The sequence below is a fragment of the Cynara cardunculus genome, assembly GCF_001531365.2.
Source record: "Cynara cardunculus var. scolymus isolate 2C chromosome LG 2, CcrdV1, whole genome shotgun sequence".
In the NCBI taxonomy this organism is placed as follows: domain Eukaryota; kingdom Viridiplantae; phylum Streptophyta; class Magnoliopsida; order Asterales; family Asteraceae; genus Cynara; species Cynara cardunculus.
In genome coordinates, this window is record NC_037529.1 from 1060871 (window position 1) to 1085843 (window position 24973).

General features: G+C 36.5%; 2 protein-coding genes across 6 annotated transcripts; one reads left to right on the forward strand and one right to left on the reverse strand.

The window, feature by feature from the left end:
- Positions 1–2293: 2293 nt before the first annotated feature.
- Positions 2294–7199, forward strand: LOC112506699 (methyl-CpG-binding domain-containing protein 4). The gene is made up of 2 exons (XM_025110938.1): positions 2294–2424; positions 6424–7199. The coding sequence occupies exons 1-2, from the start codon at positions 2362–2364 to the stop codon at positions 6913–6915; spliced, it is 555 nt and encodes a 184-aa protein (XP_024966706.1). The 5' UTR covers positions 2294–2361; the 3' UTR covers positions 6916–7199.
- Positions 7200–7482: 283 nt separating this feature from the next.
- On the reverse strand, positions 7483–24392 carry LOC112506698 (piezo-type mechanosensitive ion channel homolog). 5 transcript variants are annotated; one of them, XM_025110934.1, is made up of 19 exons: positions 24016–24392; positions 23243–23323; positions 22101–22257; positions 21854–22011; positions 21579–21735; positions 20744–20930; positions 20455–20570; positions 20264–20348; positions 18669–18881; positions 18412–18589; positions 17378–17506; positions 17234–17280; positions 15920–16037; positions 11007–15358; positions 9912–10070; positions 9105–9608; positions 8886–9027; positions 8052–8196; positions 7483–7883 (listed from the first exon to the last, which is right to left on the reverse strand). In XM_025110934.1, the coding sequence occupies exons 1-19, from the start codon at positions 24062–24064 to the stop codon at positions 7748–7750; spliced, it is 7113 nt and encodes a 2370-aa protein (XP_024966702.1). In that variant the 5' UTR covers positions 24065–24392; the 3' UTR covers positions 7483–7747. The 5 variants fall into 5 exon arrangements, with proteins under 5 accessions (XP_024966702.1, XP_024966701.1, XP_024966705.1 ...); XM_025110933.1 differs by having other exon boundaries at positions 15920–16153; positions 17107–17280; XM_025110935.1 differs by lacking the exons at positions 7483–7883; positions 8052–8196; positions 8886–9027 and having other exon boundaries at positions 9453–9608; positions 9937–10070; positions 15920–16153; positions 17107–17280.
- Between the last annotated feature and the right edge of the window lie 581 nt (positions 24393–24973).

Here is a 24973-nt window from a genome sequence, read left to right on the forward strand (position 1 = left end):
GAAAAAGATGACTGAAGAAATCGATAAACTCCTTTGTATTTTAATATTATATATATAATATTAATATAATAATATATTATATTAATATATTATCTTGATATAAATTAAAAGGTTTGGAAAATCCAACAAACTTTTTTATTTTAAATAATTAAGTTGTTGAACCTTTTTTAGATGAAAAAAGTATTGAGCGTTTTCATTTTGAATAATTAAGGTCTTGTTTGTTTTTTATAAAAAAAACTCTTATTAGTCTTTTATGTCTGATTCGTTAAAAGGCAAAGTCATTCAGACTGTTTATTTTTTCCAATTTTTCAAAGACATTTATGTCTTATTTTCCTCTTATTTGATAAGAGGTAAACCAACCTCTTATTTGCCTCTTATTGTTCTTCAAATCCTCAACAAAACGGCGTTTTTCAATCGATTCTTATCAAATCAGTCCTCACATCTCTCAATTAATGTATTTTAATAAGATGTAAATGTGTTAAACACCGTTAATGATATATCTTCGTTTAAGTGAATGTTAATTATATAATTTATATGTAAATTTCATAATGATGATGAATAAATATGTGAAATTGATAAATTAATCTATAAATTCAACACTATAATTTTTAATGAGTAAAATAGACAATTTAAACAAATTCAGACATTTATCATTTTACAAAAACAAACAATCTTATTGATTCAGATTTTAGACTCCAGTACCTCTTAAAAAACAAATGCCACATAAGTGTTTTTTATTTTTTTTTCTAATAAATAAATTTAATCTAGAAAAAAAAAATTATATTTTTACCGACTATGAAAGTTTTAAAGTAAAATAAAACTGAAATCAACTTTACTGTTCCCAAACTTTACGTCATTCAAACCCCTTACACTCAACAACATCGCTCCCCTTGCTGCCCCCATCGTCATTCTTTTTCCATATTTCCTATCATCGCCGTTGTCCCCTACCATCAATCTCCCTTTTCTTTTTCCAATAACGACGATGGGGGTGACGAGGATGAGCGATGATATTGGGTTTGAGGGGTTTGAAGGACATAGAGTTTGAAAAATGGTAAAACTGATTTTAGAGGGGTTTTTTTACCTTTAAAATCTTTCTAGCCATTTACGTGTAGTTTTTTTGAGTTAAAATGATACAAATAACCAATTTCTAAAAAATTGATGGTTTATTTATTAAAAAAATGTTCAAAAACATAATCAATTAAAATGAAAAAATTCAATGGTTTATTAATTAAAAAAACAAAATTAATAAAAATAGCCATTTTCAGATATCAAATTCGTCTCTTAGCCATTTCTCTCCGAAATTTTCAAAAATTTCATTACCTCCGTAAACGGCACATCTGTGACTTGCAAAAAAGCTAAAAGAAAAAAAACATTCACTTTTCACCCACTGAAGAAGGTGCCACTTGTTGACCAGGGTGAAAAGTGATTTTTTTTTTTTTGTCTTTTAGCTTCTTTGCAAGTCCGTCACTTGCGGAAGTCGTGATATTTTAGAAATCTCCAATAAGAAATGACTAAGAGATGAATTTGGTCCCTGGAAATGGCTATTTCTTTTAAAAAAAATTGAACAACTTAATCACTCAAAATAAAAAGGTTTGTTGAATTTTTTTCTATACTTTTCTATTAATTAAAAAGGTACTCGTACATTGCAGCGAGATATATCTTGATTTTAATATTTCATTTTATTCATTTTCTCTGTCGATATAATACGGTTTTATGTGATTTTTAGAAAATGATTATATTTTTTTAAATGAAAAATAAATTTTAAAAAAAGTATCGATATTAGTATTGAATTAATTATTTAAAAGTTCTTGTTTTTCGTGTAATTTTATTTAATTCAAATTTTTATTATAATTTAATTTAGATATAACAACAAAGTAGTTTATTTTTTGTTTAATAACATAATTTTTGTAAAGATAATAATTAAACATTCTATTAGAACTCAATGATTATCTTAATTATATTTTATTTTTTTATATTTAAAATGAGATGTTTATCCTGTATTTGATTATATTTATCTACAGTTAGTTATACGAATTCAAAAATAAAGCTTTAATAAGTTATACTTACATATAATTTACTTGTAATATTAAATTTTAAATAATATGTATCAATAAACAGTACTTCATGCATAAAATAATTTTTAAAAGTTTTTGTCAAATGTTTATAATATAATATAGATAAATAAATAAGTTTGTTGAAATTTTTTGTAATTTTATTTCGTTAATAAAAAAATAAAATTACGTCCAAGTGGAATATTAGATGCCAATTTACCCCTTAAAATGGAGCTGCAGGTGCGACCCACTTCACGACGAACACACGTGAGGAAGACTGAGCCAGTCCTACCCACTCGGCGAAACAACGATGGAGAAAGGGTCTGCAAATGGGTCATCGGCGGTGAAGAAGAGTCCGAAATCGTCGGCTAAGGTTAACTAAATCCACCATTCATCTCACTTTGTTTTGATCTTACCGTTTTCGCTTCGTAATTCTCATAAACAAGAGACATAATACGGTTTTCATCTCTTTTTTTAGGGTTTCCAATTGATTTTTAGGGTTTATGTGAATTAATATGCGTTGTACATTTTATTATACTCGATCTGCATTTTTGCTAATGGCGATCATGATTTTTTTCTTCAATTTGTAATAATACATCTTAACATGCAATTTATAAAACATAATTGGATTTGTGAGCTGTTGTTATATATCCTGGATGCTGAATAGATAAAATTCATAACAAGTATCGCGAATTAAGTGATTGGTGTACAAATAGCAATAAACCTATATCAATTCTGCAATCTGCACATGAAAACCACCAGGCTTGACTTATATGTTATGTTTTTGGTTTGTGATGTGGAGTGGGGTGGAGATTGGGGTAGAACAAGCATGATTTCCTATTTCTGGATTGTTTTCTAAATGTTGAATATTTTAGTGGTAAAGCTCAGTAGCTTTCGAGTTTTGAGTTCTCTGTGTATTGTTAATTTACTAAAATTGCTTCTATAAGGAGTCTATGGCTGAAAACTACACACTATTTGCAAGTAAATTTGTATTGAAGTTTTCTATCGGGTCTATGAAACATATAAATCTGATTAGGAGAAGTCATTTGCCTTACTTTCTGTTTCAAGGTGAGTTTATGTTTATAATTATATATGAAGTTATTATTTGGTGGACCAGGACATAACAGAACAAGGATCATAGTTCCATGTTTGGCCGGACTTTTATGTGGAATGGACAAGAACAGAGTGGAACAGGCTTATTCCACCCCCACCCCATGGAACAAAGCTGACTTATGTTTTACCAATATAACCTCAAAATAAAACCTAATTCTCTTCTAAAACATCAAATATGACATCCTCTTTACGTTTTAATCCTTATTTAAATTTTATTTATTGTATTTTATAATCTTTAAACTTTCACTTTACTGTCCTCAAAATATTATTTTTATACAGTTTCTATCTTTGATTAATTTATGTAATTTATTAGATATTAGTAATAAAAAAACAATATAGAAAAGGTCTAAAATAAAAAATTGGAAAGTACATAAACTTTTTTATTTTGGTGTCATTTTAATCGTCTTGACGAAAACTTTCTAATGATGTTTGTTGTTATGAAAATATTTATTTTTATTATAATTTAATAAATTACATAATTAATCAAAATTTATAAACAACTAATTAGGGGTAAAATTATAAATTGGTCATTTTATCTGTTCTATCCTATCTAGTTATGTCTTACCAAACACTGAACAACTGTCCTGTTCTATCCTTTATGGATATCAAACGCACCCTTATCAAATAGAGGCCTTTTGCTTTAATTGTTATGAATTTGTAGGCCTCAGTCGATGTCTATGAGTTTGTACTTGTATAGAAAGAAGGGGCTATTTAGTTCAATGACCTTATCCAGAAGCTGGTTTTGCATAATGACCCTCTAGTGTATTTCTAAATTTTTATCGGAGGAAATTGTTTTTAACCATTAGCAGACTGTTTTGAACTAGGGTGACATCAAATTAAGGTCATCAATGTTAGAAGGTCATGCTTCTAATTGAAAACTCACTTAAGGTCATTTATCCAAAGGACCCTGTATAGAAGTCATGTTCTTTTGGGAATCTGTGACTGTGTGCCCCTTCGACCTCAAACAAAAAGTGAGAAAAAGAAGCGGGGTGGACTTGTTTATTAACTTGCAGACTTACAGGGCTGCTTAAGTGACAGGTATCTCTTTTACCTACCCAAATTGATTTGGGAAAAAATTAGTGTAAGATATAATGTCCTCGAGAACCGTACCCATGGACCTACATTATTGCATTTTGTTGAAGTCAAATGTCTAAGGTAGCAGTCATTGATGTTTCTAAATACATGCAGAAATAAGATTATATTGTTAGAAGAAACCTTTTCATTATTGTGAACAAAACAATAAAATAACATAAAAATTGAAATTGAGTTGGATGTGATTATTAAAACAAGGGTATTCTTGATATTTGATATAGATTGTTGAGTTCGTAAGGTTGGAAATGCCGAAGAGATGTAGAATATACAACTATCACTAAACATAAAAATAGGAGCTCACAGAATAATACTTTGGGAGAGAGTAGTCGATGACAGATCAAGACTGAATAAGTGATGAAGGATTACCAATTGTGCTTTAGGTTGGACGATTGACTATGTTTAGTTATCTGCTTATGAAGGAACTGCATATTAGATATTACTAATCTACATGGAGAGAGCTTCTAGTAGAGTGCGTCGCAAATATAAGTATGAGGACGTACACCCCATAAAAATGTTAATTGTGTAGACATGATGAAGAACATGTAAAATAAGCTACAATGATAGTTTTTGTTTCTTTCTTTGGTTTTAAGATGGATTAACCAATTTACTATTTTGACAGGACAGCAGATGCCCCTGTTTGTGTTACGTCTTAAACTTATGGCCTTTGAATGGGGTTGGGGGATGGGTGTTGACCAGGCTGATGCAAGATGCCAGGCAATTGCTTAGTGAGCTTAATGGGACTCAGCTTATTCGGGTTGGCTATACATGCTTGTTTGGTAGTAACTTAATGATATAGAATGTGGCTTATTTAGTAAGCTTTTAGGGGAAGCTTTATGCAGAAAGACAAGTTTTATTCATACAAAAACCTTCCCAATCTATACAGACAGATTAATCTACACAGGAAACTCTATCCAGGCAACTTTATCCATACAGGACTTAATGGAAAACCAACCAAACCGCCTCTTAGTGTCGGGGGGTTTTTTTTTCTGAAGGGCAAGATTATTCTTTGATACTAAAAAGGTAGATAGAACGGTCTGAAGTTTTGGAAATCAAAATTGAAATGCAAAGTGATAACTGTAGGGACTTCCAACAGATACCATACTATTTGGGGTTACTCTGGTCAATTATTAAGTGGCAGTGACTAGTTAACATAAATGTTTTTTCTGGTGTTATTGAGTGTCAAAGTCCTCTATGGCTATAATCTCCCCAACCCTCAACTTGGGTAACCATGGGTGTTCGGGCCAGCTTGCTCGCACCTCGACTAATCCCATAGGCCCTGAAAGTTAACAGTCAGGCAAACCGCAAACCCTCCAATGGCTGTGAGGGGACTCGAACCGGTGATCTTCGGGGAGCAAACCTAGGTGAGCTACCCCTTAGACTAGTTGAGCCATGGGTTAAAAATGTCTACTTAAACATGTTCCAAGTTGAATCTTCATTGGAGGCTCTTATTGTATCTAAGCCAAGCTAAACCAACATGTTAGTTATACTCTTTATCATTATAAAAGATATGGAGACCTGATTGTCTCATTCTAGACAGACGTCACTTTGTCTTTCTACTTGAGAAATCTTTATTATAGTCTATTAGGGCTTGTTTGTTAGCAGCTGAATGAGCTTAATGGGACTCAACAGCTTATTTGGTCAGCTGTACATGACTGTTTGGTAGTGGCTTAATGATGTAGAAAGTGACTTATTCAGTAAGTTTCTAGGGGGGAGCTTTATGAAGAAATCCAAGTTTTTTTCAAACATGCCTCCCCCAATTAAAAAACATGCTCTTCCATCTATGAAAAATCCCCCCCAAACAAAAACTTTCTCAATCTACAAGGACGGATTAATCCACATAGACAACTTTTATCCATAGAGGACTTAATGGAAAACCAACCAAACAGCCCCTTAATGTCTTCTAAGCGTTATTTCCACATTTTGTTAGTGATTTCTCATGAGCTTCAAATATCAACCATCGTGAACAGAACACACACTCTTTTTCGAGTAAGAATCAATAAAACTTCATCATTTGCCTCTACAGAATGTTACCTTTTCTTGTATCCTCATCCAAAGTTGTAAAATTTTCAAGATTTTCTTACCTGTCTCGGGCTTTTTCGGGATTGAGTTCATGGATTCTCATGTGGGATTTTTGATTCTGTCAAAATTCTTTATCAAATTCATGCAGAAATCGAGGGGACCGCCACAGAGCTCAGTTGATACGTTTGCTGTGCAATGTAATGACTGTTTCAAGTGGAGGACATTGGCAACAGAAGAAGAATTCGAGGAGTATAGAAGTAAGCAAAGTGAAGATCCATTTGTTTGCAGCAAACGTGAAGGAATCGTCTGTGACAGTCCTGCTGATATCGAGTACGATTCTTCTCGAACATGGGTCATGGACAAACCCAACATCCCGAAAACCCCGAAAGGTTTTCAGAGAGTAATTGTTCTGAGAAGAGACTACTCTAAAATGGATGTCCAATATGTGACTCCCGATGGCACCCGAATAAGAGCAGCTCCGGGAATCATTGCATATCTTAAAGAACACCCGGAATACAACTATGCATCACCATCGGATTTCTGCTTTACGTCTCCGAAGGTAATGAGCGATACCATTCCTGAACATATCGAGAGAAAAAACCCGGGTAGCAGCATCAAGAAACCGAAAAAATCGAGTTAAAGATCGAGGGGTTCGTTCTGTTGTGTGTGTGTCTTCTTAAGGTTTTCATTCGAATGTTAGTATGACCTAAAATGAGGATGGATTCGTGTCTATCGTTATTTGTATGTTAAGCGTCGTGTTTCAACTGTTATGACGTCCGATCATGGGATCGGAATCCGTTGTAAAGTTGGTGTTTTAGTCGTAGTGATGACTTGTTAGGAAGCAGGAAAACGATATATGTATTGAAGTCTGTTGATTATGATGATCTTTGCGACTATATTATGAATACAATCGAGTTTTCTTTCGTTGCGTTTGTATTTCATCTTTTTGATTCGTTTGGTTTGTGGGATTGGATTCGATTTGGAGGTATTTTGAGGGATTTGGAATTGAATTTCGTTCCAATCCTATGTTTGGTTTGAAGGATTTTCTAAATTTAAAATCCCGGGATCTCTGTTTTGTTAAATTTGCAATGGCGTGACATGAAAAAATGATGCAAAAAGAAGGTTCTTACAATAACACAGATCCCCGTCATTAGACAAGACTGAACATAACAGATACGGAAAACAGAGAACATTGGAACCACACTTGATTCACATGTGAATTGTGTTATACATATAATGAATAGCAATAGCAAGATATGTTACAAAGATGGAAGTGAATGCAAATGTTGTATAAATTCATATGTACATAAAACATGTTACAATATAAATGAATGCATCTTCTCTTCTCTTCTTTCTCTTCCCACCAAAAATTAAACCTTTGGGAATGTTTGTTAGCACTTGTATAGTTAGCCAATTTTTGCCCTCATACTACAAACCGATATCGTTGACTTCGACGTTGACTTTCTAACGAGCTAGTCGGGATTCGTATATTCTAGAAGCATGTGTGGCGACCTATATATTTTCACCAACGTCCAATATAAAACCTCCTCGACTCCGAGCTCCCCCTCAGCCCTTGCAGCATAAATATCCTCACAGATCGCAATCAACCTGAAATCAAATCAGTTTTAGACCAGCTCCAACCAAAAAGACGGGATCATATCGATCAGTAAATCCAATTGATGTGAAGCCAACTGTATGAAGCAGTTGGCCTCACATAAAGTGTGGATCCCACAGATCCATCTGGAATGGATCCATGAGATCTGTAAAAAATGGTACCTGTCGCAAGAAGGAAGGTTTTCAAATGGGATTCTCATTCTGAGATCCGAGCATTGAAGCCTTATGAATCGACCAACTGCGAGCACGAATGTGATATACAAACCCCATATACTGAATTTACTCAGAGTTTCTCCAAGAAATCCCTCTGAAAAACAAACATGTCAATATTTAGTACATACGTTGATATAGAGTTGGGTTATGGGGAAAACCACAAAAAATAGAAAACTAAAAAACACCCTAGTAACTATTCATTTGTTCCGTATGCATTATGCACACATGCATAGCTACCAGGAAATATTTTCAATTACTTTTATACATGTGCATACCGGACAAATGAATGGTTATTAGGGTGTTCCTCAGTTTTCCAATTTTTTGTGTAGTTTCCTAAACTGGTCTCTCTCTCTCTCTCTCTCTCTCTGTATATATATATATATATATATATGTTATCCCACCTCACGAATCCATCACAGTATATTAGGGCATCACATCGTGCATAATGTGGGTATCGGTAGGTATATAGAGGGAATGATCCTAATTAATGTATCACAATGTGTATACAACGAGTATCACAATAGAATGCTCATGCCCGAAGGGGAGAGGGGAGATAAGATTTCTAAAGTACCCAAAATGCCCTTTAATTAAAATTTTAAGTCAAAATTACCAAAATTATTTATTTCCTAATTTATCCTTTGATATGTAGTTGAGATTGGTTCTCACAGTTATCATATGGAGTTCTCCCTTGAATGCCCCCTGTATATGTGTGTATATATATATATATATATATATAATGGCCGTTACGAAAAACTCAACTTCACAAGCCTATGAAACACTTACGTGGCGTTTCTTCTGACACAACGATCGCCATGGGCCCCATCAAATCTCCACACACGCTCGAATTCAACAAACTAATATCAAAAAACGACCACCATTCGGACTCCCCACGGTTCAAAACGAGCATCCCATCCACCCCATTAGCCTGCAAAAACAAAATGTTTCAAATCTAGTTCCGGATCACATATCACAGACATAAAGGGTGACGGAAAAAGCATATACCTCCTGGTCAAACGGTCTGACGTCCCCAGAACCCGTGACTCGAAAATACCTAGGGTAAGTGTTGTTTATCCTAAAACTGTTACTAGAACCTTCTAGAACTTGTCTAACTTGTGATGGATCCGGAAGATCCGAAGGAACTAAATTTTGCCCATACATCACAACTTCTTTGTTCTTAGGCCTATCTCGAGCGAGTACCCAAGAAAACTTCATATCCATGCCCTTATCGAGCGATTGACTAAATCTCGACTGAATCACGTCTGGAACAAGCCACAAACTGTTGGCATCGGCTTGACAACATATCAATTGAATATCGTTCACATTATACGATTCAAGATAACCATGGGGATCGAGAACAACCGAAGAATTAAACTCAGTCCATGGGGTAATCGCACATAGAGTTGTTTGGTATAACATCAATTTTCCGCTTTCCGTCTTTATATCAAACTGAATGCTAGCATCGTTGATGGGATTCGCAATGTTCGTTGGATTCCCGCTACTATACATCTGTCAAGAAACGAAGATCAAAGTTCAGTATAGGCGGTTCAAACGAGAACAGTAAATATTTCAAGAACCGGAGAGCCAATAGCTTTATTCATAATGAATATACATGATTTATTCATGAATTATGAAAATGCATGATATTCATAATGAATGCTCAAGGTTATTCATAGTGAATAATACGTTGGGTTCTCAAAATATTTATGGTTCTCGTTGGAAGTTGGAACTTTCCCGGGTTCAAAAATCTCAACTTGTATGAAAACTTCATCGTGTTACGAGTTTGGAGAGAGGGGTTCAACGAAATCTTACAAGCATAGGAGCCCAGATGACGCACATTAGTATAAAGAATAAGCATATGCCGTTGCAGAATTTAGTCACTCTCGTCTGCTTTTCGCCTTGTTTATGATTCGCTCGATTCAGATCGGAATCACATTTGACGAGATACAAGCTCGCATTTATGTCCTCCAACTACAACAGGAAGAAAGGCCGATATCAGTTTGATTACAGAAGATAAAAGAAGTTCCAAACAGTCTTGTTAAGTTGTTATTGAAAAACCCCATTTCGGTCGTCATAAGCTACTTCAAGTAGGGTTTTAATAAGCTTCAGGGGGGTTTTCCCACTTTTTTCCAATTATGCCTTTTATATTTTTCCAATTAATTTTTTAACATGTCCTTTTATGTCATTTTACAGTGTCAGCCAATTTTTACCAAACATGACTAGTTTATCGGCTAGCTTATTAGCTAACAGCTAGCTTTTTAAAACGCTACTTCAAGTAACATTTCAATAAGCTTCGGGGGCTTCTTTCCATTTTTCCCAATCATTCCCCTTAGATTTTTCAATTAATTTTTTTATCATGTTCTTTTACGTCATTTTATATTGTCATCTACCTTATCAACTAGTTTTTACCAAACATGACTAGTTTATCAATTAACTTACTATCTAACTTCCAGCTTTTTAAAACACTATTTCAAGGAACGTTTCAATAAGCTTCAGGGGCTCTTTTCCATTTTTTTTCAATTATGGCCCTTATATTTTTCTATCATGTCCTTTTACGTCATTTACTATTGTCATCTACCTTATCAACCAATTTTTACCAAACATAACTAGTTTGTTAGCTAGCTTATTAGCCATCAACTATCGTGTGAACAACGAGCTTTCAGCCAACAACTAGCTTATTAACCAACAGCCAGGTTTTCAGCCAACAACTAGCTTATTAACCAGCCAATTAGCCAACAGCCAGCTTATTAGCCAACGACTAGCTTTTTTGCCAACAGCTAGCTAGCTTTTCTGCCAACAGCTAGCTAGCTTTTTAGCCAACAACTAGCTTATTAACCAGTTAATTAACCAACAGCTAGCTTTTCAGCTAGTTTGCCAGGAGTTTGTCTAGGGGAAAATACTACCAACCTTGAGCCAATCATACATCGTCAACGATGTGGTGGTGCATGACCAATCAAGAACGCATCTTAACTCGTAAAGAAACGGTAGCGCCCGATAGAGTCGATACCCCAAATAGTTAACTCTCGAAACGCTGCTCGTCAAAAACTGCCTGTATAACGTGCTCTTATGAGGAACCCCGGATCGTATTTGCATAGCTTGCAAGGCCAAAGAAATCGATTTCGTCAAATATACCGCACGAAGTGCAAAACCCGCTGCATTTTGCTGTGACGGTTTTGTTGTCCAAGCATAAGCGGTGACGGAATACGTGAAAAGAACGAGGTTACAAATGTAAAATATCACTTTTCCGGTAGCGAACGAGCACAGATATATAATCCGATCAAGAACGATCAAGAAGAAGATGACCATCAAGATGAATACGAACTCCTTCGGAAACTGATCTTCGAGCTGATAAACATCAAGCAATTCGCTTTTGTTTTTTATAACGGATTGGTAGAAGATGGCAACCAAGAAGAAAACTGCTAAATCTGCGCCGAACGTATAGGCATAAAGATCGATTTCCCGTTTGCCTCCGCCTATTACCGAGATGATTGAATACGGAAATCCGACTTTTTCGAAAAGTTTGGCTCGTTGGGCTTCGGTTATCTCCTTGGCAACATCGGCTGCCGGAGTTAATGATTTGTATCTTTCAGTTAACGTGCATTCTTCTCGTGGCGATGCGTATACAACTTCGAAAACAGCCAACGCAATGTTTGAGCTTTCTTTACTCCTTTCGATGCTTTGAACTTGAACACTGCTGGCACACGGGCAAGTCAAAGGATCGGATTCTTTACATCTTTCATCGTGAACGAATCTAAGCAGTTCGTTTATGCCCGATTCGATTCTCGATGGTTGGATCCCATCTTCGGGCCACAAATGAACATCAATTGACACTTGTACCAAATACGGTGGAGATTCTGCTTCTTGTGTTAGTGATTTCCAGTATCTAGTACAGTTTCTAATAATCAATTTCGCCGAATTCTTCGTAAGTTGAACGATTTTTTGTGCGTTTTCTCTCCAACTCGAACTCAGAAGAAGCTCGTTTTGATTCACGATTCCCCTTGTAAGACTGCTGAACTCGGTCGACGAGACCAATTCACTGTCTTTAGCGGTTATCGAGCTTTGAATGAGCGTAAATAGGTACACTAGAAACAGAGGCAACAAACTGATTACAAACGAAGACGAAATCTTTCTTGACGGAAATCCCAATTCGGGAAGAAAAGCCAATTGGATCGTGAAATCGCAATGCTGGATGATGATCTGATACATATATTGAATCAAGATGTAGAACTCGGTGTAGATCAGCATTACGACCCAAAACGTATAACTTGGTCCTGTATTGACACAAAGCGCATATAAAAAGAGAGCGGCAAGATACACCATCGAAAGCAAGCTGAAGTTCCAAAGAAAAACGAGAAGGAAGCAACAATAGCAGACGACATCGTTGTTTGATCGCATTTGAGCCCAAATATGTCGAAAAATCTGGGCGATATGTATACTCGGTGAATCGGAATTTGTTCGACTTCTATCGGAATGCATAGAATTCGAACTATTGAAAGCCATGTAACCATCATTTTGATGTTCGGGATCACTTTGTTTTTCGATCTTCACGGATGAAGAAGGTATGTCTAAATCCGAGTCTGAATCTTCATGAGGAATGTTGAAGTAGTTTGCTAGATTGGTAACGGCTTGATTTCCGATCGATTGTACCTGCGAAACACCATCACCGATCAACTGAACAGCCGAAATCAACGAGTTTTCCCTCTTTGGGAGCTTGTTTTTCTTCTGGATCTCCAAAGCATCCTCTTCAAACTCGGTGATTTCACAAAGAGACGTTTTCTTTGGCGAACCAAGCGTTGATAAACTCTCGAAAGGGAACAACGAGTCCACAAAAGCATCGGACTTTTGTTTATTGGGCGTACCGTCTTCGTTGTCGAGATTTAGCGCGGTCGGGTCGGTGCTTCTCCGTCTCCTTAAACCTTCACGATGAGGAGAATAATCGCTACTCGCAATCGGTCCCGGTGCCGGAGCTGGATCCATGCTCTGAAGCTGGATTTGTAAATCAAGCATCTCGGATTTCATCTTTTCAACTTGCAAATTCCGCTGCCGTTTCATCTCTTCAGCTTCACGAATGTATTGCAACTGAGCGGTTTTCCATGCCGCCTTCTTCTCTTGTTCACGTACAATGGCGCCGATTTGCTCGGCTTCGAGATACCGAAACACGTAATCAAACTCTTCGGAAGCAAACATGTACGATTGTAGCGATACCAGTATGAATATGATGATCTCGACCAATGCCGACCTTGATGTAATCCGAAATCCGTAATCGTACTTATAAAATCCGATCACTTCGTAAATATAATCGACCGTTTCACATTTTCCGTCGTTAAAAGCACCGACAAACGGAGATTGATACGCCAGAGAAAGAACGATGACTGCAAAGTTGTATATCCTCAACCACTTAAAGATCTGGTTCTTTTTCTTGAGGATCGTAAGCCTCATTCGAAAGAAAATCAACGCGAAAGCAAGATACCCGAGATGTAAAATATCGTACTCGAAAGTTCCGGTGATCAGAATCAACGCAAGAACAAGATCTAACAAATGACAATAACAGTAAAGCCTCAAGTAGTCAAGAAAAGTCCACATCGATTTCGTTTCGAAAGAGAGATCCCGCCACACGAAAGCGTTTTTCCGTTGAGATATCATTTGGCGATACGTAAACGAGCCGGAAAAACTTCCGAACCGATCCGCTCGCAGCTTGAAACACGCCAACATGAAGACAAAAAAGTAACTGGTCAGCACTCGAGGATCATCGACCGTAAGTCCGAGCCAGCAGTCACGGCAATAGCTGAAATACATATCCGACCTCCGCCAGCAATCGTGGCAGTGCATGGCGTTTTCCGATGGTGGAGGTTTGCTCGAAGGGATCTTGTTCCTCCAAATGGCAAAATATTCGAGCACGAGAACGGTAGCAAACAAGAAAACGAACACTGGCCACCCTTTTCGTATAAACTGGCGGCCTAGAAGCACGCAAGCCGCAAGTGATGCGATATACAGCATAGATATTCCGTTAAGAAGCGCAAAACTCGCAAGAAGCAACGCGATCATGGTGATCTCAAGCCCGAAAAGGATGAACATGTTTTCCATCCAAAACTTCAAGTAAACTTTCAGTGACGTCTTCTGCATTTCGAATCGTTCTTTTCTCAAATCAAGAACTCGTTTCTTGTTCCATTTATGGCTCTCGTTGCCGCTCCCCCAAATAAACCCAAAAAGGTATCTCCGGCTGCTACTTTCCGGCACTCCGATTTTCGTGGCTGCATCACTGACCGACGGCCATGAACTGCTGGTCCTAATCCCTTTTCTTGGATCGGTTTCTTGATTCGGAGTGTTGACAACTGGTAACACATCTTGTTCTGAAAAGAACAATGGGCACGGTTCTTCCCATTGACCAACACCTGAAAGCCAACTCGGCATCATCTCGAGCCAATAAAAGACGTTATATTGCAGCGTACAGGCGGCAACCACCAGAACTTTAGCTCGCAAACCCGCTTCCACACCCCAAATCCCAGGCTCATACACCTTCAAACCAAGAAAAACTGACAAACTGTGAAGTTTTTGATCAGGAAACATCTCGGCATATTTTCCCAACATCTGGAATAAGTACTCGATCGTCACAAGAAACCCCGTGTACACCAAAAACGTTTTCGATGGTACCCTCGAAGCTTTCGGCAAGATCGAACAGACGACGATACCAAGAAGATACAAGAATCCAAACGCACTTATCGGAGATATCGCTGCATAAAACATAGCAGCAAACAAAATCTTTTGGCTATGCCAAATTAGAAGCCTTCTAATAAACCCGATAATGCCAAACTGCATTCGATTCGGATCCTCCAATGTTCGATACCGGCTTTGTCTCCTCTCATAGCTATAAAGTTGCATCACGATTGTTATCGCCAATGATTCCGAAACATTTTCCAACAACGAAGCTTGAGGATTATAGCCAAGATTTGCATAAAGATCGACCTTTGTTGACACCCAAGCTTCGAAAGTGGGGAAGATGCTCAAACTATAGATGAGAATAAACATCATGATCGAGTATGCTTTCAATGGGAACCAAAGGCGTCGTTTTGTCTTCTCAACAAGTTGTCTGCCGGTAATCCAAAAGAGGAGGAGAAAAATGAACCCAAAAGATATGAAATTCGGCCTTGCCATATAAACTGTGATGAGTATAGTTACAAAAGCAATGTAAGTGCCGAGTGATCGATATAATGACAAAAACTTTTGCCCGATTGCGCTGAGATACGAAGCCACTTTTCTCTCTGAAAGAAGATAAAATGAACACGTGAGCACCCGTACTTATACTATTTTGGATAGCACGGGTTCAAATGAGTACCGTAAATGTTTTGAGAATCTGGGAACCAACTATTCATGCTTTATTTGTGATGAATACCGTGATAGATATTCATCACGAAAACGTATGATATTCATAATGAAAATGCATGAAAAAGTTGGTTCACCATAAATATTTTAGAACCTGGAACCAACTATTCATGCTTTATTCATAATGAATATTATGATGGATATTCATGATGAAAATGCATGACATGATAAATAATGAAAATGCATGATATTTCATGATTATTTAGGGTTATTCATCATGAATAATCCATGAAATAGTTGGTCCTAGGTTATTTTGAGGACCTACAACCAACTATTCATGCTTTATTCATAATGAATATCATGACAGATATTCATGATTATTTAGGGTTACTCATCATAATAATACATGAAATAGCTGGTTTCTAGGTTCTCAAAATATTTACGGTTCTCATTTGAACTTCCCCTACAATAAATCCGGATTCTAGGACAAAATTAAACACCTTGGGATGGACTATCCTCGCCGTTTCTGGCAGTTCCCGAGGCATAAACAGACAACAAAACCGATTTGTTCAAACCGGCTTTCAAGATGCTAAACCCAACTGGAGGACAAGGTGTATGCTGCACAATTGCCGAGAACGAAAACAGCAATTTATACCCATGTTTGTGTACGGCACAGAAACAAGCAAGAAAAGCGATTTCCACAAAATCCCATGCGGTATTATGTTCATGGAGACCTACACGAATTTCATATAAGATTTTAATCATTAGAAACAGCAGACTAGAAGAAAAAGTACTCCCTCTGTCACAAAATAAGCATCTACTTTCCAATTCTACCCATAACTACAAGATGGAGAAATTTATTACTCCACCCATTGTTAAGGGTAGAATCGTCATTTGGTTCATTAAAGAAGTAAATTACGTTTTGAGTCCCTATGATTTGTTAAAAATTGCGATTCTTATCCCTGTGGTTTAAAATTTGCAGTTTTCATCCCTATGGTTTGTAATTCATTGCTATTTTCGTTCTTATGATTTACAATTTATTGTTGTTTCGGTCATTATGGTTTACAATTCTTTACTGTTTTGGTCCCTTGTTCTTAAAAGATAGGAATCAGTCCATCGACGAAAATAGCAATAAACTGCAAACCATACGGACAAAAATCCCAATTTCCTAAACCACAGGGACGGAAATTGAAATTACTAACAAACCACAGGGATGAAAATCGTAATTTACTCTTAAAGAGGTAATAATTACACATTTCTAAAAGTGTAGCCCAAACAACTTTACTTTTTAGCCACTTTTTCAATTGCATTCTCATTTTAGCCCGAGTTTACCCAAATGTCTTGCATTTGCGCAAACTGGATTTTCAGATTTTAAAAAGAGAAGAAAGAAAGTTTTTTTTTGCGTAAGGATTCAAATTTTTGCACAAAGAATCCTTTACGACGCATATGCGTAAGGATTTGTTTTCTTTTTTCCCCTCCAGAAATCAGTCTTTACGCAAATGTGTCATCTGCGTGAAGCATTTGCATGAAGACTGGCTATTGTGGGAAGAGGATATGAGAAGTGGCTAAAAAGTGAATTTGGTTGATAGGATTGGCTATTTCAGTCGAACCCATCAAGCAAATCCCCCTTTTCTTATTGTGGACGGAAGGAGCATGTAAGAAAATGGACATAGCCAAACAAACGTACCTAATTGAGATAAAATTTCCCTACTTATGGAGCCACTTTTCTCCAATGCTCTATAAATCGGAGTTATTTGAAGAGAGTACAACAAAGCAAAATGAATCTCGCACAAAAGAAGAAGCGTTTGACGTACTTTGTTGCCGATATCGTGGCTCAAAAGATAGAAGAAAAAGAATATCACTGGAGACCACACAAAAAAAGTTCGAGCTTTATTAGAGCTTATTGTGAAAATTGAAATGAATGGATGAGGAAAATAATACGATCCAAATTAACGTACTGTATATAGCATGGATGAAACCGGGCTTCATTGCAATGAGAAATATTAGAACCAGCATGATAGCACGAGAACATTTTCGCAATCCCCAAGCAATCGTAGCCACAATCAGCACCTTCGTTTCTTCTTTAACTGCCATTATAACCATGGTTAACCGAGGTTAAAGAACGACAATAAGATTTATGATTTGAACCTATAAGTTCCCATATGAGAGCTATTCCAGCAAGAAAATTCAAGAATCTAATAAACCCACATGAATCTTGAACAAATTAAGCTGAACTTGCGTAAATTGGATGTGGGTTAATCATGGCGTGAAATAAATTCAATGACAAGTTATATAACTCCCAATACACCCCCATTGAGAGTAGAGTGTGTCCCCGATAATTGCTTTCTTTTCGGGTGCGTTTGGTAGACAGATGGGATTGGACTTGATGGGAGAAATAATTGTAGAGGATTTTTAAGGTTTTAATTTGATATTGTAGTTTCGTAATTTACCAATCTTGTCTCGTCTCCCTGATTTAATTCCACCTATTTTGGATTTTCGGTGGGACGAAAAATATGGATTTTTTTCTTGCTACATGTTTGCTCATACTCTTGTAAAAGCCGAAGGTCTTCATGTAAACCACTCTACTCTTGAGGTAGAGGTAGAGGTAGAGGTCAAGTTTGCGTACTTTCGAGTGAGCAAAAGGTTGAATACCAGCAACCCCAACCGGCCCCACACGGAACCCGCCCCCTAGGAACCACATGTGAGGAGGCATTTCAGAGCTCTAGCGAAGGGGTTCAAGCCCATCTCCCACATGATTCGAACTTGAACCTGTTGTATATTTACGTAAAGTCGCTCCTCCCCTTTTGCCAACTGAGCTACATGCCTGAGGGCTCGAATGGGATTTACCGGCTCCATCTTGTTTGGTTTTTGAAAAAAAAGTGCATTTTTGTCCCACTCGGGCATTGTCATGTCCCAACTTAATGTCACGAAACACACCCGTAATGTCAAACCTACAAGAGAAGATTTATCACAAAATAAGCATCTAACTCACCTTCAGGAGTCGGGTCTCCATTTGACGTTTGGTGGTCCTCATCGGAAATATACAAGAAAACGGAGTTGTTGACAAGATTACCGAGGGCAACCAAAACTCCAAGACAAAACTGTGCAAGCATAAAAAATCCGGGAATAGAATAATGCCACAACCCGACCATTTCCCAAATGTCCATATCCTGCTTAATGCAATTTAACGTTAGAAAAATACGACGAAATTGAAAAAAAAAATAAAGAAAAGAAAGTTGAGAAGGTTACCCCAAGGTCCCAATTGAGATACGAAAACGCTACATTGAAGATATAAGTACTGATAGCCCATAAGAGAATGAAGACGAGGAGCAACCCATTTAGCCGATGCAAACGAAACAATGACGGAAAAGCAAATATAATGTAACCGACGTATACAAGTAACCCGAATGCACATACACTTGCAAAATAGAAGCTCCACAATGAAAGGGCAAATAAGGAAACCTGTCAATTTCATCACTGAAAATTTAACAAATAAGCCCAAACATAATTCATACTTGACTTAACCTCAAACCATAATTTAGTCAAGTAAGTAACAATCATGGAAAATAAGTCACAACTTGTCAAAAATCTAGCTTTTCATCGATTTCCAAACAAACCCATGTAAATCATATTCTTTGGCATGCACTTTAGGGTGCACTTGGTACACTAGACAGAACATAAAAGAGCAGGGATCACTGTTCCACATTTGACAGGAATTTTATGTGGAACAGAGTGGAACATGCGTATTCCCCCCACCCCATGGAACAAGGTGGAACGAATCTATATTTTACCGATATAACCTCTTTACATTCTATTCATTTTTTAAAATTTATTTATCGTATTTTATGCTCTTTAAACTTTCACTTTATTGTCCTTAAAATATTATTTTTATATGGTTTCTATATTTTAGTTAATATATGTAATTTACTCATTAGGGGTAAATTGGTCATTTTATATGTTCCGTACATCCAGTTCTATCTTACCAAACGTTTAACAACTGTTTTGTCCCATACTGTCCTGTCCTACCTGTCTGGATTGGTATGCGAGACAGGATGGGACAGGACAGGACACGACAATAACTTGTTCTCCCAGTTTTGGTGCGAACATAGATTGGAACAGGACCTGAGTGGCATAAAAATGCATTTTTCTCCTATCCCGCCAAAATGTTGGGAAAAAAATCAAGGAGATGGGACGAGATTGGTAAATTACTAAACTACCAATGTTAAATTAAAACCCTACAACTTTCAAGAATTCTTTCACCCTCCTACCTCACTCTCTCACGTCCAATCCCGTCCCCGTACAAAACGCACCCTCAAGGACACAACATTACCATAAAGGGTTTATTAGTCAACCATATATTAATACAAATCACAAATTGAACATATTCTCCTCCCAAAGGACTTGTGTTTCAAAACTTGGACTTTTCGGGGAAAAGAATACCCATTTACACACCACCCAAGCTTATTAGTTTTGGGTGCGCAAGGGTGCTTTAAAGTGCGTTTTCAAAATGACAATTGTCACCTAAAAATCATGATCAGTTGGTTAAAGCTAGGGATAGGTAGGTAATTTTACATTTATCCCAACAAACAGTTTTCTTGCAACAGTTTCGAACCTACTTCTCAAAATGTTTTTTTTTTTTTTGCCCTAAATACTTGGATAATTATGCCTTCAAATTGCAATAATAAGTTTAAACGCACATCCAAACACCCTATAAATCCATTAACATCACCTTAAAGCTTTCAAAAAGAAAGCTTTACGGGTATGTAGTGGGACAAATACATTTATTTATAATTTTATTAATCAATTAAAAGGGTAATACGTAGCTATAGTTTAAGGGTATGTACCGGGACACCATATGTGAAGAAGTTAATGCTAAATGTCCGAAAAACCGCACCTCTTAATAAAACATTGGTGTGTCTTACACCAGATCTGCAAATAACATCACATTCAATTAGAGATCTCTAAATATTTATATTCGTTTTTATTAAAAAAAATATGAGCATAACACGAGTACATCATATTACATGTCAATTACCTTGATTCACGAACGAAAAAAGAATCCTTTAAAGGCAAAAGATGCTCAGTTAAGTTGCCTTCACTAATGGACATGATGGAATCCATTTCTTCCAAATCAAATTTGACAAAAGATAACTGCGAAATCATCAAAGATGCAAACTTTAATAATTAACCATGAGTTTAGAAATAAGCCCAATATTTGATATTACGTATGGAACAACTATAACAAGAAATGGCTCCCGAAAAGCACGACGTTACACAAGCTAAGAATTAAAAGGAAGATTTTAGAACATCCTGAACGGGCATACCATGAAACAAAATATGACGAGTGAAATGCAAGAACAAATTTGTGTCCACTCGGAGGTCGCGGATATTTTGTACAGGCCGATGAATTCACCTATCATACTAAAGAACTTCGGGAAGCCTAAGGGGAGTTGATAGATGTAGAGCAAGAAAATACTGAATCCACCGTACATCCAAAGAGGTCTCCACCACCTTCATGACAACATAGGAAGCCAAAATGTAAGTAAAATCGTGCAAAAAAACTTGATCTCATAGCGTACTCCTTCCGTCCCAAAATAAATGTCCACAATGAAAAGGCACACAGTTTTAGAAATGTGTAATTGTAACACTTTTTAATTAACAAAATGACAATTTTACCCTTAATAATAGAGGGAGGAATGAATTTTTCTAATTCATAATTAAGGGTAGAATTGGAGAGTGCATTTTCTTTTGAAAGTGGACACTTAATTTGAGACAAACTAAGGGTTTGTCTATTACCAACTTAATGAGCTTAATGAGACTCACAGCTTACTCGGTCAGCTATACATGGCTGTTTGGTAGTGGCTTAATGATACAGAAAGTGGCTTATTCAGTAAGCTTTTAGAAGGGAGCTTTATGCAAAAAGTCGAGTTTTTTCCAAACTTGCCCCTTCCAATAAAAAAGACATTCTCCTTCCATCTATGATAAAAACTCTTAGAGACGGATTAATCCACACAGGCATCTTCATCCATAGAGGACTTAACAGAAAACCAACCAAACAGCCCCAAGATAGAAATGTGGACACTTATTTTTGGGACGGATGGAGTATTATAATGAAACTAGAATCAACTATAGGATTAATAAGAATTGATACAAAGTCACCTGAAGAGGCCATGAAAGTTGCTCGTTAACGACCAATCCACAAGACCCACACAACTACAAACGAAAAACGGCAAAGAAACCCAAGAAGAATAGCTGATTCCGACAACCAATTGAACAGCAGGCAACAACAGGCAGAAAGCAACCTTCACATGTGAACCTTTCCATATTGAAAGATAGACATAAAATTCCCGTCAATTTATGAAAATTCAGTTCTTAGATTGGATAACTTTCCAATTAACTTTTAACCCCACGAGCTAAAATCACTTGTTACTAACCTATTCGGTTAAAAGCCAACGAGAAACTCCCAAAAAGCGTAGATGTCTGCGTAAACAAACCTAATCTGCTTTCATGGAGTTCAATAAAAGCAGTGATCGCCACTAATAGTTGCACGATCAAAAGATAAATCACTATGGGCGATCTCCAAGTTTCCATTCTGCAAAACCCATACTTCATTAGTCTACATATCGGATAATTATGATACTAATAATAAGATGCAACCAAAAATTAGATTTAAAATCTCACATCAAGAATCCTAATAGCTTTGCCCACCAAGGTTCTTCTTCATTGCAGCTTCCACACACGATGGCCCATGTGATAAGAAACGTTACTTGTGAAAGAATAACAAGAAATGAGAAAAAAATAATGAACCATAGTAGCGTTCTCCCTCTTGACTGAAATCCTACAAGAAATGAAAAAAGAATGATGAACCATAGTATAAAGTTGCACCAATAACCACATAACTAATCAAAAATAGCTATAAGAAATGCCATTTTCAAGAAATTAACTGAAAATAGCTAAATCCCTTTAAGTAAATAAAAGAAATCGTGTTAGGTTAGGTTTAACAATAAAGTACTATCTTTTTTGGGTAACCGTGGGTATTCAGGCCAGCTTACTTGCACGGACCAATCCCCTGGGCGACCATGAAGGGCTTGGAGTCATCGCCAGCGAACCTCCATGGCCACAAGGATTTCGGGAGCGCTTGGATTCGAACCTAGGGAAGAAGTGATTTCCACTACATCCCCTGAGGGAGCGTTTGGTTTGATGGAATGGTTTTGAGGGGTCTGGATTTCGTGGAAGGATTCGGAGTTGGAGGGATTTGGAATCTTTGGTGTGTTTGGTTTGTAGGATCTGGAATTGAATTGAATTGAATTCCTTTATTTTTAAAAAATTATAATTTTTTTTAAATAATTATAAAAATAATTAAATTACGCTTTAATTAATTGATTATTACAAAACAAATGATTTTAACATATTTTAAACCATTATTACATACAGATCCTACAGAATCCCATGAAATACCAACCCCATGGGATTTCAAAATTCTATGTTTGGGTCTCAAATCCATGAAATCCTTCAAACCAAACATGGGATTAGAATGGAATTCAATTCCAAATCCAATCCAATCCCGCAAACCAAACGGGACCAGAGTCTTAATTAGTATGCCACAACCCAGGTGGTTGGTTTAACAATAAATTAGTGTGTTTTGATGCAAAACCAATATGAAAGGCACCACTGGGAAGCTCATTTGAAGAAGAGTACAAATGTCACACCAACACTTCATGGTAGAACTTCATGCAAATATGAATGGACAACAGCTACACACAACTGAGGTGATATAAAACAAAGTTATTTAAGAAAATAAAAGGCTACACAAAGCTCTTTACCTCTTTTTGGAGGAGTGAATAGAATAAGTAGGGAAGCTAGCAAATTGCCAAGAGAGATCAAACTCCAATTGAGTAAAGCAGCTGCAAAAACAGAAAGTATGAGAATATAAATGAGCCAATAAATATTCTAATAAAACTAATAGAATACTTATAAACGACAAAATAACTAAAAGGTCTAATTCCAAACTAATTTCCAAGTACCCATAACAAGTTTTTTATAATCTAAGTAAAAGAGCTCATGGTTCATGCACATATGAATGGACAACAACTATAAGGGGATGTTTCGTTGGTTTTCCATTAAGTCTTGTATGGGTAAAGTCGTTGGTGTGGATTAATCATTGTGCAAGTCTTTCTTTAGGGTTTTTTCATAGATGGAAGGAACATGTTCTTTAATTGGGAAGGACAGATTTAGAAAAAAAGCTCGGTTTTCTGCATAAAGCCCCCCCAAGGGCTTACTAAATAAGCCACTTTCTATGCTGACTGAATAAGCTGCTAGCAAACATGCCCGAAGTAAAACGTCTTAATTACCAAGATCAATGATTTGCAATTAGCATTCAAATCCCAAATCTTGAGGCTAAAAAGGGTTTATCAGAAGTTCTAACTTGAGAACTAACGACTGTTTTCTCTAAATGACAAAAAATACTTGATAAAACTACATTCAACTGTCCAACATTATGGGGATTAAGAAAACAAAAACTAAAACCCATCTCAGAAATTTATCTAGGTTTGAATCTCTAGAAATGAATGAATATATATAAAATATAAATCGATACCTGTTAACAGCAGCAAAGGCAACACAAACCCACCGATAAATCTCCCCATAATTCGCGCTGATAGAATCGAAACAAGATCGATTCATACCATCAATCACCTGATTAACCAAATCCCCCAATACTTGATTCTTTCGGGAAGCTGAAAAACGAATCCGCGAGAAGGATTTTCTGTTTGTGTATTTGATTGGGGTTTTCTTGAAGTAGAAGTGATAAACTGGAAGTGAAGATATGAGTGGATCTTGAATGTTTCTGAAGTGAATTGAGGAATTTCAAGTGTGTGAATAAGAATTAAGGGGTGGAATTCATGTGATCTGAGAGGTTTAGCAGGAATATGTATCAATCAATTGGGAATCTTTTTGTAAACCCAAATTCAATTTGGGTATTTTGGCGAAACGGGTTGCGGAGAAGAGGAGAGGAGACTATTTTTTGGCCAGGGTTTGACGAGATTTATACGCATGCATTCCTTAGATTGGTGCATCTTGTTTGGGGTTTTCAAGGTTCTTTTGTTTGCTTTGGTAGATTTTAACCTGTCGTTTTCTTGATTCTTTTTCCTCATATCCATTCATTAGAACGATTTACGACTTCTATAATCTTGCAACGTGAAGCTCAGTGTAAAATTCTTATACGTGATGAAATTGTTATACAAATTGGTTCTTGTTTAAAGATATAGCATTTTCTTTTCAGTTTTGATTTTGACTTAAGTAAAACATCACAATTGAACTGTTTTAGTTCCCACACTACAACTGACGTAAATATCTGATATTAAATTCAAATAAAAGATAAATAAGACTGAAAGTGTAACATCCAAATCACAACTAAACAGATGCAAAACTTTTTGAACAACAGGCTGAGTCGTTTATGGAACAACAGCAATACTGGAAACGTACGGAAAAATACAACCCCAGATGGAAATATTTGTTCTAAACAGACCCTTCGAATTTTTGGGACGGGTCCAACT

Bases quoted from the DNA above. Each gene is read 5' to 3' on its own strand.
- LOC112506699 (XM_025110938.1), top strand. From the start codon at position 2,362: ATGGAGAAAGGGTCTGCAAATGGGTCATCGGCGGTGAAGAAGAGTCCG. The intron at 2,425-6,423 runs GTTAACTAAATC...AAATTCATGCAG, and splicing joins GTCCGAAATCGTCGGCTAAG to AAATCGAGGGGACCGCCACA.
- LOC112506698 (XM_025110933.1), bottom strand. From the start codon at position 24,064: ATGGGGAGATTTATCGGTGGGTTTGTGTTGCCTTTGCTGCTGTTAACA. The intron at 22,012-22,100 runs GTGAGATTTTAA...TGGGTTTTGCAG, and splicing joins AAGCTATTAGGATTCTTGAT to AATGGAAACTTGGAGATCGC. The intron at 15,359-15,919 runs GTGTTTAATTTT...ATCTTCTTTCAG, and splicing joins CGAGGATAGTCCATCCCAAG to AGAGAAAAGTGGCTTCGTAT.